The sequence below is a fragment of the Microtus ochrogaster genome, unplaced genomic scaffold (assembly GCF_000317375.1).
Source record: "Microtus ochrogaster isolate Prairie Vole_2 unplaced genomic scaffold, MicOch1.0 UNK63, whole genome shotgun sequence".
Lineage (NCBI taxonomy): Eukaryota > Metazoa > Chordata > Mammalia > Rodentia > Cricetidae > Microtus > Microtus ochrogaster.
Window position 1 is genome coordinate 380,689 of NW_004949161.1, and position 18,279 is coordinate 398,967.

Below are 18,279 nucleotides of genomic sequence, written 5' to 3' on the forward strand. Positions count from 1 at the left end.
TTTCATTTTTTATTTTATTTTTTTAAAAAGAAAACAAACTATCTTTTTAAATTATACTTACCAATCCCAGTTTCTCATTTCCTTGTCTCTTCCCACTCCTTATACTTCCCCACCCCACCCCACCCCACCCCTCATCCACTCCCCAGAGAGGGCAAGGCACATTACTCCAAGGAAGGACCAAGGCCCTCCCCACTATATCCAACTGAGCGAGGTATCCATTCAAAGAGAATGGTTTCCAAAAAGTTAGTACAAGCAGCAGGGAGATATACTGGTGGCACTGTCAGTGGCCCCACAGTCTACTCTAGCCATACAACTGTTAACCACATTCAGATTGTCTAGTTTGGTCCCAGGCTTATAAGTGAGTACATTCATGCTCAGCTTTCCAAGTCTGTATAACCTCATTCAGGATAAAGCACAATCAGAACAATGAAGCTCAAGGCAAACAAGTCTGTGAGAATTTCCAAATATGACAAAGATACTTTGGAAGAGAATTATCTCAAATTTCTGGAAGCATTCAAAGATGAGCTAATCAAAGATGAAATATTTGAAAATATGAGGCTATAATAGAGGACTCTAATGAAGAGTCTGTGATTCATTAAGACCCATTCATTAAGATGATTTGATATATTTGAATTTAGTCGAATATGCCCTCAATTGCAGCATTTGGGGTTCAGAAGCACAGAGGCAGGTGAATGTCTGTGAGTTTGATGCCCAATTGGCTTGCATAGGCAGTTTAAGGCCAGGCAGGGCTAAAAGCAAAACACTGTTTCAAAACAAAGGAAAGAAAAAAGTGAGATAGAATGAAATTTCCCAAGTCCAAGTTGAAGGGAAGACCTGACAAAAAAGACTGCTCGGTAAGGCAGATGACATTTATGCTGTCTACACATGAAGAACACAGCATCCAGTGACTGATCTTCCACACATAAAGTACATATGCTTTTGAGTTACAGCTCTTGTGTAGCCTGTATAGCCTGTGACCTTGCCCTATGTCTCTTTGACAAAGGTCAGAGACATACTGTTGGTATGGGAATCAGATAGTTTTTCAGAAACTGGACCATTAATCCAGGAACCAGAAACATATTAGTGAGCATGAGTTAATGGCATCTTTCCTAGTCCTGAAAGTATTTAACCCTTCTGGAAAGAATAAGAAAAAGAAGGAGGGGAAGAAATTAAATCCTATGAACTATTCTGGAAACCAAGCCTTTTTTGAGAGGTCAGAAATCACCCTGGAAGTACAAGTGATGAAAAAATAATAACTATCTTCAAAAACAGATGTTTATTGACTCCCAGTGAGGTTTTGTCTTGATTATGCTTTTTTAAATCAAAAATGTTGCAAATCAGAAAATGATTTAACACATTGGACCCAGAAATTACAGCTGAGCAATATAACTTAGCATAGAGAAATATGTCTTAGCATAGAGCTCTCACTGTTTCCTCTAGTAGAACAGGGCTAACTGAGTACTGCAGCTCTCTGTTGCTATCCAGCATTATAGGAGGAATCTGTTACATGACATTAGTCAGTGAAAGACCGGTTCTAAATCTTAGGTACACTTTAATCTATGTATAATTCTTTTGCATTACTGTAGGTGAAATATTATAAGCTGAACTGTCCTGATGAGGGTCTATCTGCATGTGAATGACAGCCATGTGAGGAAAAGGTAAGTGCCCACTGTGTTCCAACACTGTGCTACCTAGTATATGGTATGATTTAGATGCACTGAGTCATTACCCCAAAAGGGAGCTACAGTTCTCTCTTGAAAGACTTAAGTGTTGTGTATCACTCTGGTTACTTTAGCATGTATCAAGAAACCACAAGTCATATTTCCCTTCTGGGACCTCTGTTGGGCATCTCAAAGATCAGAGCCTCCAAAACATATGGAACTACCCAGGCAATCAGGGATATCTAGTCACATTAACTAAAGCAAATCACTGCCAGTGTGGAACCTCTATATTATATCCAATTTGGGGGAGAAAAGGTCTATGTTAGACATAATCATTGAGGAGATCTTGGATACCTTGCTTGCCTTTCTAGGCCTCATTTTTTATAAAAGCTATGAATATCAGGCCTCCGTCAACATATAAAATCTATCTTTGTTTCTTTCGCTGCAATTGAAAATTCAATACTCGGAAGTTTATCTTCATAGGATAGAGAGGGTAGGCAGACTTTCACTTAATGGTTCCATGGAGAGGAACAACAGAAGTGTTCTTCCTGAAGACCCACAGGGGTCTGAGAGATTAAAGCTATCTAAAGAGAACTTCCTCTCTTTTCACAGAAAAGACACATTAGAAATGAGAGGAATGTCAATCTGCAGAGTCAACTGTCAACATTTTCTGTAGCCACTGTCTGGAATCTGACATCATAACCTTTGTAACATGGGTAATGAGCAGGCACCAGGGCTAAGAGAAAAGGAGATAAATTAAGACTCCCCACCAAACAGGTGAGTCATGAAACAGCCATTGCCTCAGCCACTTCGCTTTAAGAACTCAGCATCAGAGGTACCTAAGTGGTGGCAAGAGAGTGACTTTCTGTGCCAGATGGGGCAAGAAAAAAGGCTAGCAGACACACAGGGCCTTGTCTGAAAGCTGGCAAGAACTGTTTTGTTCAAAGCAAACTGTCCACTGTGATGATCATTTAGTTCCTTAGATGAGAGCTACTGGGCCATCGCAAGCCTCAGCCTCAGCACTGGAGGAGGCCACTGTTATCCCTAGAAGGAAGGTCTGTTCTCAGCAGGCTTTTAAATGGAGGATTCATGCTTAATTCATTTGTTCTTTAAGACAGTCTGAATAGGAACAGCTTCAAAAGTTTTCGGGACCTTTGTCTAAGCAGACTTATATCTTAGGCTACACAAGAAATGAGAAGAACACAGACTGATTCAACAAAGTGGAGTTAATACAGTTTTGGGATTAGAACCACTAATACATGACTCCGAAGTGTTCAGCTAAGATTTGGAGGGTTTTTTTTAATTATTTTTATTGAGCTCTACATTTTTCTCTGTTACCCTACCTGCCTCTCCCCTCCCCCTTTCAACCTCCCCCCAAGGTCCCCAAGCATCCAATTTACTCAGGAGATCTTGTCTTTTTCTACTTCCCAGGTAGATTAGATCTATGTAAATCTCTCTTAGTGTCCTCATTGTTGTCTAAATTCTCTGAAATTGTGGTTTCTAGGCTGGTTTTCTTTATTTTATGTTTAAAAACCACCTATGAGTGAGTATATGTGATAATTGTCTTTCTGTGCCTGGGTTACCTCACTCAAAATAATGTTTTCTAGCTCTATCCATTTTCCTGAAAAATTCAAGATGTTATTTTTTCTGCTGTGTGGTAGTACTCCATTGTGTAAATGTACCACATTTTCCTTATCCATTCTTCAGTGGAGGGGCATTTAGGTTGTTTCCAGGTTCTGGCTATGACAAACAATGCTGATATGAACATAGTTGAGCACATGTCCTTGTGGCACAATTGAGCATCCTTTGGATATATACCCCAAAGAGGCATTACTGAATAGTAAGGAAGGTTGTTTCCTAATTTTCTGAGAAATCGCCACACTGACATCCAAAGAGGCTGTACCAGTTTGCATTCCCATCAGCATGCAGAAGTGTTCCCTTTTCCCCACAACCTCTCCAGTATAAGTTTTCATCAGTGTTTATCCATATAATAGGGATACTAGAACTGAGCCTATAAATTGTGGGAGCAGAGGAGAAGTAGGGAGAATACTAGAAACAACACATTCACTCTAAGGGGAATAGACCTTACATGCATGAGCCCAGGGACCCCAAATGAGAGCAATTCAAGTGCACTGAGCAAGGCCTCATTTTCTAATGGCTACAGACTTTTCCTTCAGATTTAAACTCCGTCTGTGTCTAGTAAATTATGCAACTTCCTATTTCATATTATCTCATTCAAAAGGTAAAAGTCAAATATCAGCTTTTGCCTTTATTAGTTGCCTGATCTTAGGCAAATAATCTTCAGGGTGGGGTTGTAGGTTTATGAATTATTTGTGAGATGGAAGTAATCAAACTTCACTCTCAAGTCCAGAGGGTTGTCATGAGAAGAGAGTGACAGTGTCCAGCCATCTACAAAGCTCTATATCAAAATAAATCCCATTCTCCAGAGGCTCAGAGCTATAAGCTTTGAGCATAGCTCAGGGCACAGAAAGTACGGTCCTGGTAGCCAATTGAAATAGGGATCTGGAGACCACAAGTAAATGGATCAAGCAAGTACCAAGAATAGAGAGCATTCTACAGGCCTCAGAGATGGGTAAACCTGAGACTCCTACTTGCAAATCCACACAAATTGATCATTATGGAAAGAAATATACTAGTCCATACTGGGTTTCCTACAGTTTGTTTTTAATCATGTACCCATCCCTCATAAATTTTCTATTCCCTCATATTCCATCTTCCACACTAACAGACATAATAAAGGGCCCACAGGAGTGTTTCTGGGAAATGTCACTTCCAAGAGCTGTACAAAGTAATTTCTTAAGAGCCAGCCATAAAAGGGGATGCTTACTTGTGTCTACAGATGTGCCATATGACATACTTGTTGAACAAAACTACAAAGCACATTGCACATCTGCTTCCCTCCTGTTCTTCTTCCTTCCCAGATATCATCTAAAGTATGACATATGAATGTGTTCTGTTCCTGGTACTTGTCATAGAAAAATAATCATCCTGGTTTCATAATGAGTTTAAACTAGCATGGGCTTGCATGATAAGTTCGAAGGCCAATGCTGACTACATATGAGACACTGTCTGAAAAAGAAAAGTAGAATAGTCAAAAGAAAGAAAACACCAAGTGGTAGGGGCACACGCCTTTAATTTCAGCAAGCAGGAGGCAGGTACATCTCTGTGAGTTCAAGGCCAGTCTGGTCTACAAGAGCTAGTTCCAGGACAAGCTCCAAAGCTGCAGATAAACCCTGTCTCAACAAACAAACGAAAAAATAAAGGAGGAAGGAAGGGAGGAAAGGAGGGAGGAGAGGGAAAGGGAGAGAGGGGGGAGGGAAGGAGAGAGAGAGAGAGAGAGAGAGAGAGAGAGAGAGAGAGAGAGAGAGAGAGAGAGAAGAAAGAGATAAATGCTTACCTATAGGTCCCAGAGCTACTACTAGAATATGGGCTGGTGGACAGGCTGGTGCACACAGAAACACTATTACAAAGTCACAGGCAGGCAGACATCTGACTGCCCACACAGACCCCAAATCATACTCAGAAATGTAGTGACCCTCTTTTGAGATCAAAGATAAATATTGCCTTTTTGTTTTAAATAACCCAGTGTTAGAGCTGTATACATGGTGACCCAGGCCCATAATCGCAATTCCTAGGAGGCAGGGGCAAGATAATCAGAGGTTGCAGACTAGCCTGAGAAACTTAGTGAGGTACTCTGAAAACAAAATGTAAAATGAAGGAGAGGGAAAATAGCTCAGTAGTACAGTGCATGTCTAGCATTTGGGAGGGCCCTATGTTAAATCCCCAGAACTAAAAACAAAATAACAAAAGAGCACTGAATGTACTATGTATCAGTTATATAGCAAATATTTTCTTAACCAGGTACCCAATTAGGCACACAACAGGGACAAAATCCAGGGAACAAATAGATATTAAATGGTTTTTAGCTACATTTCAAATATTGTGATAAGACATCATGACCAAAAGTTTATTTGAAGTTTACAGTTTCAGAGTGTTAGCATTCCTTGAGATCATGTCAGGGAGGAGGGCCACAGACAGGTATTCCTGGCACTGGAGCAGTAACTGAGAGCTCAAATCTTAAGAAAAAACTACAAGGTATAGGGAGTTAAAAGCTGCGGGCATTTGAAACTTCAAAGTGTGAGACCCTGACTTTGCAATCTTCATTTTAAACCATATAATGAGTGGGGGAAGGTGAGATCTCGGTTCCAGAAAGGTTCTGCAATTTGTACGAATTTGAAAGAATATCCTGAAAATTGACAATTAAGGAGCTAAGGAGCAGGGTCATAAAATTTAACGAGGTCCAGATACTCCTAGGAGGCATCCTGGCCTTGAAGATACCTTTTCGGTTATTAATGGCTCTTTGCTAGAGTTTTTTGTGCCCAAAAACTGACCAATGGTTTCAGAAACTACCTTATCCTGTGCCCTCCTTACCCAGTCCCAAAATGACAGGACAAGAACTCTCCTGATTATGGCGTTTCCCCTTTAAAAGTTCTCCCTTCCCCAGGCTTGGCAATGCACTTCCCTCATCCACTGGGTTGGTGTGCTGCAGGTATTGTTCAAACTGGAATTTATATATTAGAAACACTCATGTTTCACATCAGAATCCTGTTCCATGGATTTTCTTTTTGGGGGGGATCAGTAACTTGGGCACAACAAAAGCATTCTTCAGTGACACATCTCCTCCAACAAGGACATACAGCCAAATTCACCCCAAACAGTTCCACCAACTGTTGGCCAAATATTCAGACAAATGAGTCTATGGGAATCATTCTCAAACTATCACAAGCAACTTATCGGAGGATGGCATGAAAATATGGTCTATGGCAAGTTTCATGGAAAAACATGTAATCCAACAAATGCACAGAACAAAGAATCTCCAAGGTAAGGATGACGCAGGCAGTTTCCCCCAATATTATAGCCTCAGCAAAAGAAACCAGCTTTGACAAGTATACCACTTACAAGGTTAGGGACATGGGCATTAGAAAAAGTAAGTAAAAAGTATGAAATACAAGTAAAAATAATAAAAAGAGAAAACGTAAGATGGTATTGGAAGGGAGTTTCAGCGAATACTGACATTCACCTGTGTTTAATTTCCATACACTTTTATACCCCAATACAGGGGAAGAAGACAGAAGACTGCTTTAACATGACACAAAGGACCACTACAACAGTTACTTGTTTCAATACTTTGAGCCATCAAGCCATGAATCTATGAGAAAACCATTTTGTTGTTTAGGCAGTGAACCCACACTAGACCAAGTATCCTGAAGGGAATTACTCCCTAGGTCAAACTCCTAATTCAAAAGAAGAAGCATAAATAGGCTTGAATTTTCTGACCTTTGGCCATCTTAACATCAATGGGACCAAGCAACCACACTGTGGGTCAGGATGTGCAGCCCTAGTTGTTGTCAACAATTTTGAGCAAACTTAAACCCTCTGAACTTCAGACAAGGTAGAAATGAACTCCACAAATTCCTCCCTTTTTATTAATTTTAATAAAGCCTGAGTTTCTGCTAAAGACAGATGATCGTGTCTACCTTAGGTGAACATTTCTTTGTTTCTTAGATTTTTCCCGTCTTTGGTACATACATTCTAACCATATATGATACCCATGTCTTAGTTACCTGGGTGGAAAAGAATCACACCCATCTCTGACTGCTGATCTCTGTTAGCAAAGGGTTAAGGGAGAAAGCATCTCTAGTCACTCTGCAACTTTGAGCCAAATTTTTGTCAAAAGACTTTACAACAACAAAATAATCATGTGCAAGCAGATAATGCTTTGCAACATATATGCTCCTATGGCTACAGTATCTCCTAATTAAAGATTGGAGGCTCATCAGGGGTGGGAATACCCAGTTGAGGTTTGTCTAGGGTGTTTTTTTTTAACAGTTTTTAGCTGTATCAAAATCTAAATTTGTTAAATCAAAGAACTCATTTGTAATATCAAATGGGATTAAAGGTGGTGGTGGCACATACCTTTAATCCCAGCACCTGGGAGGCAGAGGTAGACAGATCTCAGTGAGTTTGAGGCCAGCTTGGTCTTCAAAACAAATTCTACAATAATAGCCAGGGCTACATAGAGAAGTCCTGTTTCAGAAAACCAAAATGAAAAACAAAAAAAGAGCAATACTGGGCCATAGATGATTTTCAAAAGAGGGTGGGGGTACCATGCATGGGCTTGCTTTTTCATAAAAACTGATCCTTGCTATTGTGCAAGAATAGACCTAGGAGAGAAAATGTGAGCAGAATAAAGGCAAGAGATGCCAGTGTGTTGGGAAAGATTGTGAAGCTTGCTTGAGAATACTGGCTAGGAATATAGGGCTCAGCTAGGATGTGGGATAACACATAGGGAGAGGAAGGACAAAGGAATAATGAGCAGCTATGCAGATGACAGTGCCATGAGTCAGGAGAGGGGCAGATGCAAGTTAGCATGAATGATCAAATTAATATATTCCTTTGTGACCACTAGTGACATGGAAACAGTATGTTCTATATAATAATGTATCAATATTCATATTCTACAAAGTTCTGGGGATAGAAATCCTTAGATACAGGAGAGAGATGGTACATAGAAATATAGAGATGTTAGGAATCTTCTCTGGAGGACAAGATTCTAGAAGATAGTACACATTTTAATATGCCAGATCCAATTTTTTTAATTATTACACTTTTTAAACAATTAAAGCTTTAACTTAGTTAATAACTGTACCAGTATGTTTTTTTATTGCTATGATAAAGACCAAGACCAAAGGTAACTCAGGAGAAAAGAGTTCATTTGATGATATATTCTGATCATAATCCATCACTAAAGAAAAACATGAAAGAAACTTAAGGCAGAAACTAGAGGCCATGGAGAAACACTGCTTCCTGGCTTGCTTTCCATGACTTGCTTACTCTATGTTCTTATACAACCCAGGACCACCTATTTAGAGAGGACACGGCCCCAGTGTACTGGGCCCTCCCACATCAACTCTTAATCAAGAATATGTCCTACAGACCAATCAACAGACGTATTTTCCCAGTTGAGGTTCCCCTTCCCAAATACTCATAACTTGTGTCAAGTTGACAAGAAAGTAACCAACAAAATCAGTATGTAAAATAATAGTTTATCTGGATCACCATGAGTAGAACCACAGACTCCCTTTATTCTCTCCTCTCTTCTAAGACTGGGGCAGGAAGCCCTGGGCTACATTCCAATCATGGATCACCATTATGGATTACATCACAAGCTATGTTATCAATAGGATCCACAACAACTTAGGAACCACATGACCTTGGGATTCAAAAGGGAGAGGGATACTTCAAGTTTTAAAATATTCTTTAAAAACAACAACAGGGTCTCACTATATTGCCTGCTGGTCTCTAATTCCTGGGTTGTAGCAATCCTCCCTCTTCATTCTTCCTAGTGTGGGACTATAGGTTCCAGCTACTATGTCTGAAAAGACCAATCATTTTTAAGAAACTGACATGCTACAGATACTATATCCTCCTTCAGTGGCTGGCATTATCTAAGCCCATTTGACAAGTAAGTTAGTCATGGCTCAGACCTAAGCATGTAGTTTTTCTGTGGAAAACAAATATTTGAAATTAAAACTTAGAAATTGCTGTCCCATTTTTTATTATAATTTTTGAGATAGACTTTCACTAAATCATTCAGATAGGCTTGGAGATAATTATTCTTCTGCCCCAGCTTCCTCATTTTTCTGGGACCACAGGCCCGTGCCACCCAACCTGACTTCTTTTATGTTTTAAACAAATCATGGGTGGCTTCATAACTAAGACAGGGTAGGGGAAAATGGAGTAATAATTGTGGAGGCAGAGCTCTGTTTCTCCTCTCTCTTTTTATTTCTCCTTGGTGCTTGTACTAGAACCTGGGAGACAGACTGGTGTGCTTTTCACCTTAATTAGTACAGCAATTTGCTAAATTTTGTTTTTGCCTTTATAGGAATGTTAATCAATTTTACCTCAGAATAGACTGGAATGACATACAAATTACGAGAATCCCCAAATGCAAAATTCTGAACATCTCGATCAACCTCGGAGCCTAAAATATGTGAAAATCAGAAATTCTAGCCTGCATCAACATGATCAAACTATTTAAAATATTATTACTCTGAAATAAAATTATAATGGCTTTGTGGCTCTGAAAAGAATCTATTTGCCAGAATCAGTCCCATACCTAGGTACCTATCTGTTCCTTCCCAAAGTGCTTAGTACAGAAAGTCAGTGTTTTCCTTCAAAGCTACTATTTCCTCTAACAATAGCAGGATGCTAAACCTCCTAGTATGTTCTCATCTTCTTACTTCATTAAAGAGGTACTACGAGACTCCAATGGCAGCTCATCATTTTAACACTGTGACATAATATGGTCATTTGCATATTATATGCTCAAGATTTATGCAAGCGTTTTATAAAAAATAAGAAAATTAAAAAAAATGGGAACACACACAAACACAACTTACCATGATCTAAGTAAGTTTACATTTTGTGCAATGATGCATTCATAGATAGCTACCTTTGGTTGCATGAGGTCTAAGAAACACAGACTAGATAAAATACTGAGAGACAAGTGGATAGAAATTTTCTTGCTCTTTCTTGGAAAAGGGAAAGGAAAGCAGTGCCACTGAGTATAAAGGGATGGGTGAGATTGTGACAAGATATTAGGGGAGAAAGTTTGATAGAGGGAACAGAATAAGCAAAGGAGTGCAACATTGGAGAGAAGCTACATATTAGGTATCTTCTAATAGTTATGGTTAAGTGTAGGGAGCTTATTGCAATGAGTAGATGCCAAGAGCTCTCCTTCAGCCAATAGCCTTTAAGATACCACCCACTTGGGCGTGGTCTCTTTTACTTTAAGAAGCAGTGGGAATCCCGCCATCTCTCTCTTGGTTCTGGCTCCCTTTCTGCAGACCAGACTCTCTGTTTCTTGTTTGCAATGAGAGGACTGTTGTTTGGGACGGTGATCTGTAAGTTTTTCTCTTCAAATAAATAACCCTTTTTTATTATCCTTAATTCTTAACTGGTGTGGGATTGTTTTGTGGCTTCAAGTAGAGACAGTGGACTTGGAAGCCCTAATCAGTCTGTGGTCTTTAGACCACAATCCCAAATATCATGCAAGCAAGGTGGCACTATAGAAGAACTTGAAACAAAGGAATCAGATGTCCATATGAATTTTATTAGTTAAAAGTTCCTAATGTAGTATTTATTCAGGAATTCGTCTTGAGGCATCAGCATATATTCTTTCATCAGAAACTCGTACCCCAAAACTTAGGATTATAACCTTTCTGTCCCTAAAGAACCAGGCTACCATGGGCAGGTGGTTGATGTGTGTCTTGTGATTAGTCGGTAACAGTACATAGAGTTAAGGTAAGATCTGTCACTCTAAGGTCAATGTTCACCTCAATGAACAACAAAATGATTACCACAGATCATGTTTAGATACAAATCGAGGTCAGTGAACTTCAGCTTCTAAAGAGTTCCTTGGTATCTAGAATTGCCCAGACCAAAGTAGATAATCTGTTAGAAGGCCAGTTTTGCTAATACGTTGCTTAATGATAAATTTAGATAAGAACAGTTATAAACTGAACATGTCCTACTAGGAGGTGAGGTCCCTGTTCTTATTATAGTCAATTAATTATGCAAAACTGAGGTCCCCAGTTGCAGCAGATAACTTCTCCCTTCTCCCTTCTTCCTTTCCATACCTTGAGCTCATCAGCATTATAGAAGTCCACACGCACTGCAGGTACCATCCAGGTTTGGAAGAGCGTAGCCAGGATCTGCTCCGCAATCGAATCAGCAATAAGGTGGAAATGCAGAGGGTTCCGCCTATGGAGTAAAAAGGAGAATTCCAAAAAAACAATAAGGGATTTGAATCTTGTTGCGAACTGATGATGTGGGGCAGTGTCACAAGCCACTTTGGAAATAAATCAGGCATGTAGCTCCATAGTGCTTTTTGATGAGGATTTTAGAGATGCAAGAGACAGAGGACATCTCCCTCAACCTCTGCATTTCAGAGTGTAAACAACCAAGCACTACAGAAGGCAAGACCCAATTCTCACATCTGTTATGAGAAAATCTGTATTCTAAGAATCTAAAGTAGGACATATTTAATAATTGCATCAATTATTGCATCTGCCAGCTTGACATGCCAGCATTAATGCAGAAATACAATGACAGTAGGCCATGTCTTAAGCAGGTGTGGATGGCTGTCAACATACTTCCCCAGTAACTCAAAGACACAAGTATGACACAAAGGCAAAGATTCTGGGGGCTTCAGTGGCTTGAATACAAAATGTCCCCTATGTACTTGAATACTTGGGCCCCAACTGGAGGCACTGTTGTGGTAGGTAATGGGACCTTTAGGGGTAGCGTTTTGCTGAAGTAAATGATTAGGAGTAAATATGAGTTTTTATAACTAAGCTCACTTGTTCATGGTTTGCTTGCTGACTGCAGAGATGAACAGCTGGCTTTGTGCTCCTGCCTTCCCCTTCATGAAGAAAGGCATCCCTTAGGATTTTTTTTGGCAACTTCAAGCCATAATAAACTATTCATTTCTTAGGCAGATGTTGTTAGGATATTTTCTTTCTTTTTTTAAAAAATATTTATTTATTTATTATGTATATAATATTCTGTCCGTGTGTATGCCTGAAGGCCAGAAGAGGGCATCAAACCTCATTACAGATGGTTGTAAGCAACCATGTGGTTGCTGGGAATTGAACTCGGGACCTTTGGAAGAGCAGGCAATGCTCTTAACCTCTGAGCCATCTCTCCAGCCCGGGTATTTTCTTACAACAATGAGATGAGTAAAAAGTGCCAGAAACTGGTATGAGAAGAAAAGTATGCTTTTGAACATAATACAGAATAAATCCTTCCTTCCTTAAACTGATCTATTCCAAATCTTTTGTTATAATATGAAAAGTAATCAATACAAGGAAAAGTGGAAATGAGTCCTAAATCTTTCTACAGCATTTCTTTCTTGAGTCTGATAAATGGTGATCTTAGGCTTAAAAGCCATCCTATAATAAAAACAAAATAGGTTCACTCCTGTTTATAATTAAACCTCTATTCCTCAAGGACTGGGCTATAACCCACCAGCAACCTTAACTACAAATGGTTCTTAAGCCTATTCCAGGAAACATCAACCATGCCTTTGTTTCAAAAAAAAAATTACTAGACTATCTATGACTACCTTGCTATGACTTCTTGTTGCTATTACTACCTTTTTATAACCACCTTGCAACTACATCATTGTTTCAGGATGTTGTTATAATTAACTTGTTATGATTATGTTCTGCTACTATAACCTGCCCTTTTTGGGGGGCAGGGGATCTTTCAAGACAGGCTTTCTCTGTTGCTTTGGAGCCTGTCCCAGAACTCATTCTGTAGACCTATTTGAGGTTGGCCTAAAACTCACAGAAATCTGCCTGCCTCTGCCTCCTGAGTGCTGGAATTAAATGCGTGTGCAACCACTGCCTAGCTAACCTAGCTTATTTTGCCTGTCAAGTCCCCCATTTAGAAACCTCCTACCCCTAAGCTATAAAACTATGTCTAACGCTTACCTCTTCAATTTCGTTCGAAGAAAGAGACAGCCTGTGTACATAAATAAAAATGCTTGCTTTAATCAATCATTTGTTTTAATTAATTTGGCCATGATGACTTAGGTCAGTGGTCTTTTCCTTGCATCTCTGGAATTAACAACAAACATCACTTACCCTCTCTATCAACAGAGTCTCATCCATCTCATACAACCCATGACTTCAACACCTAGTCAATGACAAAACTTTAGAGGCCACTCCATATAGGGTTCCAAGTTGAATCTCAGGAGATAAATCTACTAGCTTTAACTTATCGAGGTTCTGTAAAAACGAATGGTTTCACCTCAAAATTCAGCTTTAAAATCTGTAAAATGGGCTTGATCAATTATAGCTCTATGTGTGTATATATGAAAGTATACATGCATGCATCTATCTATCTATCATCTATATATTTATCAATCTACATGAACTGGTCTTAAGTAATATGAAGCAAATAAAATAGAGATCAGAAGGACAAGGACTTGGCTGATGATGGCTGTTACTATTACACCCAACCTTCACTGATATCTCACGAATATTTTATTCCTTTCTTCATGACTATTGCTTCCTCCAACATATATTTCACTCTATAAATCCTGTTCTCTCTAAAACAATCCCATAATTCTCTGTCCACTGTGTGATATTATAATATCTACCCTCCCACATTGAGCTAAAAGGGATTTTTTTATTTTTGTTTTTTATTACTTTATAAATAATAACAATCAAAATTCCCACTTCCTCCCCTCCTCCCACTTCCCTCCTGCTCCCCTACACACCCTTCCCTCTCCCCCTCCAGCCCTGAAAGAGGGCAAGATACCCTGCCCTGTGGGAAGTCCAAGGCTCTCCCAGTATATCCAGGCTTAGGAAGGTATGCATTCAAATAGAATAGGATCCCAAAAAGCCAGGACATGCAGTAGAGACAAATCCCCCTGCCATTATCATTGGCTTCTCAGTCTGCCCCAATTGTCAGCCACATTCAGTGGGTTCAGTTTGATCCCATGCTTGTTCAATCCCAGTCTAGATGGAGTTGGTGAGCTCCCATTAGCTCAGGCACACTGTCTCGGTGGGTGGACCAAGCCCCTCATGGGCCTGACTTCCTTCTGCTCTTCAACTGGACCTTGGGAGTTCAGTCCAGTGCTTCTGATGTGGGTCTAGCTAACAGGGATTTTGAAGATTTCACCTTGTCCTCCACTTCATTCTCATGTCTTTGAAGTCCTTCCTCCTCCTCTGGATATTTTCTGTTCCATATCCACTTGTGACCCTCGCCTGTTCTTTCTATAAAATGAGCTCCAGAGTCATAAACTTCAGGTAGCTCTCTTCAGCCATCCTACCCATAGCAGCCCCACCTCTTCTCATCATGCTCTGCCCAGGTCCCTCTGGAATAACGTGAGCTGTCTGTGGCAAGGTTCTTACGATTTCATAAGTAACTTATTTCATAAATAAGTCTTTATTTACTTTCACTGGCATAATGGGACTTGCAAGGTACATGGCCTACTGCAGTTCAAGAAATGCAGCATGCACTTCTGCAAGTTTGCCAGCCTGCTGGCACCTCAGAATCACTATCTTCTGACCTCTGCTCCAAAGTTAACTAATCATAAATATAGGAAACCCCCTATACCATACTGAATTAAGACTGGACTTTTAAAACTCCATTTTGTTAATAACCCCCAGAATTATCCATACTTTCCCTCTTACAGAAATAATTCCTTGTCTTGTTTAATGAAAAAATAAAGACCAAGATGATCCAAATTCCATCACAGTTTGACAGAGTTAACCGGAACTTCACTATGAGAAGCATGTTGAAGGAAAGAGAGGAGGGACTTCTTCAACACTAGGTTGCGTAACTACTTTATGAAACTAGAGTTGAATTGCTCTGTTTAGGCAGTTAAAGGGCAGGTACCATGGTGGATCATGTGCTAATCACACAACACATTCAAGCTTCCCCTGTATTTATACAAAATATTAAAAATACTTGAAACTTGTACTTAAGACAAGGAATTAAAATAATTTTAAATATCACAACTTATAATAATTTGTTTTTCCAAATATTTTAACACACCCACCAAAAAACAAACAACAGCAACAAACAAACAAACAAAAAAAGCACAATCTTTGCTTACACCAATCTCCAGGTTTATATTCTAGGAATTTCATAGCCTGGAACAGTGACCCTTTTCCCCTTAAAGCAATGACTCCTTTCCCTTCCTCCTTCATTTTCTATGTAGCAATTCATTAAGATTGGACAGGTGAATAAGACTGTAAGGTACGACGCCAGCCAATGGGGAAAAAAAAGAGTTAACACTTTAGTTAAAATAAATAGGAGGTATACTTCTTGTTGATGTTTTTGCTCTTTGGAGCACTCTCTGGATAAGCAGTATAATATTTTGCCTTGTCCAGATACTTCAACTGGAGTGGTGTTCTCTTTCGTTCTGACTCCAAATTTATTTCCTACACAAGAAAGAGTAGCTCTGCTTCTATGGACAGAATTTGTATAGGATATGTGAAATCCTTATGGACTCAGGCCTTCACGTGTTAAAAATGTGCAGCCTCAATAAAGACTACTTCAATCTTCATCTAGTTCCTACAGTACATCCATGGGGCAAGGTAGCAAGAATGTTTGGTCCCCTACATCTCAGGATTTATTTCTTACTTTTCTTTAACAAGCCTTCATTTGTTCTGCTCAACCTTGTCCTTGCTTCTTATATTTCATTGTTCTTCTTAGGCATGAGACAATAGACTCTAACAACATTGGCTTGAGGTAACTTTGCTGACCACGGACTAATCTTCAGACATGTTAGCTCACCAGGGTAAACGCTCTAACAGTGAAGAAAGACTATGCTGTTCTTAAAAATGACACATCACTAAAGCAGAAAGGGGGGGGTGGGGGGAGAAGGGAGGGGATGAACTCTACTTCACTGCATTATCTGTTCCTGCTCACCATAACATGTAAGGGACAGCAGGATGGCTACCTGCAGATCCAGAGGAAGATTCTGTCAGGAGTTTAATGACTCCGGCACCTTCATCTCAGCACCCCAAAGAGAAGACCACATGTAATAATTGCTGAAGCCAAAAAAAGAAAGGAAAAGAAATAGAACTTTTATGGTTGGAAGAACATCAATAAAGTGAAAAATATTACTCAGAGTAGGAAAGAAATATCTGCAAGTGAGTAACTGATGAGGGATTTTTTTAGGGTGATAAAGATTTTCTACAACTCCAAGAAAGAAAGAAAAAAAGACAATCAAGCCAATTAAAATCCTGAAAAGGTTCTAAAGGTTATAAATAGCTATTTCTCAAGCCAGATTTACAAACTGTCAATAAGCATATGAAAAGACTCAATCTCATTAATCCTCAGGGATATGTAAAACCACAAAAAGAGGGCTCTGCACACCCACTAATAGGCTTAAAATAAAATCATAACAATAACTTGTCTGGGGAGGACTCTGAGCCAATAATCATTACTGATAGAATTGTCAACAGTTAGTTTATTTGAGGAAGGAGTTTAAAAAATTTCTCAAAAATAGAAAATAAAATGAAAATTAGAACAGAAATACCATTTCCGAGGCACTCATCAATTTTCTCTACTAGTTACATACAAAAATGTATGTATGTATATATCATATAAAATATATGAATATATGAAAATATATGCATATGAAAATATAGTTGCCTTGCTCTAGAAAATAACTCTCCACTGATAACCTAGCAAGCAACCCTAATTAAACTCAGTGGGTTGAAGGGATAGGGGGAGATGATGAGTTTGGATTTTGTTTTTGCTGCTGTTATTTTTTGTTTTTAAACAATGGAGCTTTTCCAATTCTTGTTGAGATGAATTCAGGGCGCTAGGTTAAAGAACAGACCCCACCCGTAGATGGAAGAATGCCCTTATCTCTTTCCTCAATATTTAATCCAGGTAAAGAAGTCTGGAACCTGTCAAGGGTAGCTGGCCCATGAGGGTGGGTTCACCTTAAGGCAATGCTATTTTCCTTTCCAGAATTCATGCCTCCACATGCAGGCCCTAAGACTGGCCATAACGTTCAATTTGGCTGGATCTATCTTCCTGCCTGAATCCTGATTTCTTTACCTTTTTTTTTTTCCTGTCATTTTCTTTCAGGGGCTGGCTAGCTAGTGCTGCTGTAAGGTATGCTTTTAAACTCTCTAACTAATGCTTTGGACTTTCTTGTGCTTTTTCTAAAGCTCCACTACTGCCACCTGGATTCCTGAAGCCACAGGAATTACCTCCTAGCCAGTTTATCTTAACCAGCTTTCTACTTCAGGCAGCTGTAAGGCTTACAGGTTATATGCCCTGGGGTTTTTCTTTAAACACTAATAAATTGTCTTCAAGTTTCCACTTTGGTTCAGGGTTTGTCCTTGAGTTTCCATTTATTCTGTTCTTAAATCCTCTTATAAATGAGATTAAGAACACCAAGACTTGTTGCAGAATATTGGTATACTGCCTGAAGATGTGTTGTAGTTAGGTAATAAAAAAACTGAATGGCCCATAACTAGGCAAGAGAGGTAGGTGGGGCATAGGGCACAGAAAGAGAAGATAATTGAGGCGTACATTAGTCATTGAGGCGTGGAACAAGTCAGACACACAGAACGAGAGAGAGGTAAAAGCCACATGATAGAATGTAGATTAATAAAAAATATGGGTAAATTTAAGTTATAAGAGTCAGTAGGACAATCCTAACCTAATGGCCAAACTTTCACAACTAATAAGTCTCCGTGTTGTCATATATGAACTGGCAGCCCAAAATAAAAATCTGACTGTGAAAAGAGAACTCCAATTTCCCATGTATCACATGATGGCTTTGCTGGGACTCCCTACAATTTCTAAGACACTTTTTTCCTGATGTTTTGCTTCTCTAATCAGTAGTGAAAATGACCTGATTCCTGCACTACTAGTACAGAGTAAAAGAGTCAGCCAAAGACGATGGACCCACACTGGAACACTGGACTGAGCTCCCAAAGTCCCAATGAGGAACAGAAGGAGGGAGAAGATGAGCAAGGAAGTCAGGACCAAG

General features: G+C 39.4%; 1 protein-coding gene across 5 annotated transcripts in view; it reads right to left on the bottom strand.

The window, feature by feature from the left end:
• Large1 (LARGE xylosyl- and glucuronyltransferase 1) overlaps window positions 1–18,279 on the bottom strand; it is a 573,700-nt gene that overhangs the window by 238,883 nt on the left and 316,538 nt on the right. For all 5 annotated transcript variants that reach the window (XM_026777408.1, XM_026777405.1, XM_026777407.1 and 2 more), the window contains one exon: window positions 11,384–11,507. In XM_026777408.1, coding sequence (XP_026633209.1) covers window positions 11,384–11,507 — 124 coding nt within the window. The remainder of the gene's footprint in view (window positions 1–11,383; window positions 11,508–18,279) is intronic.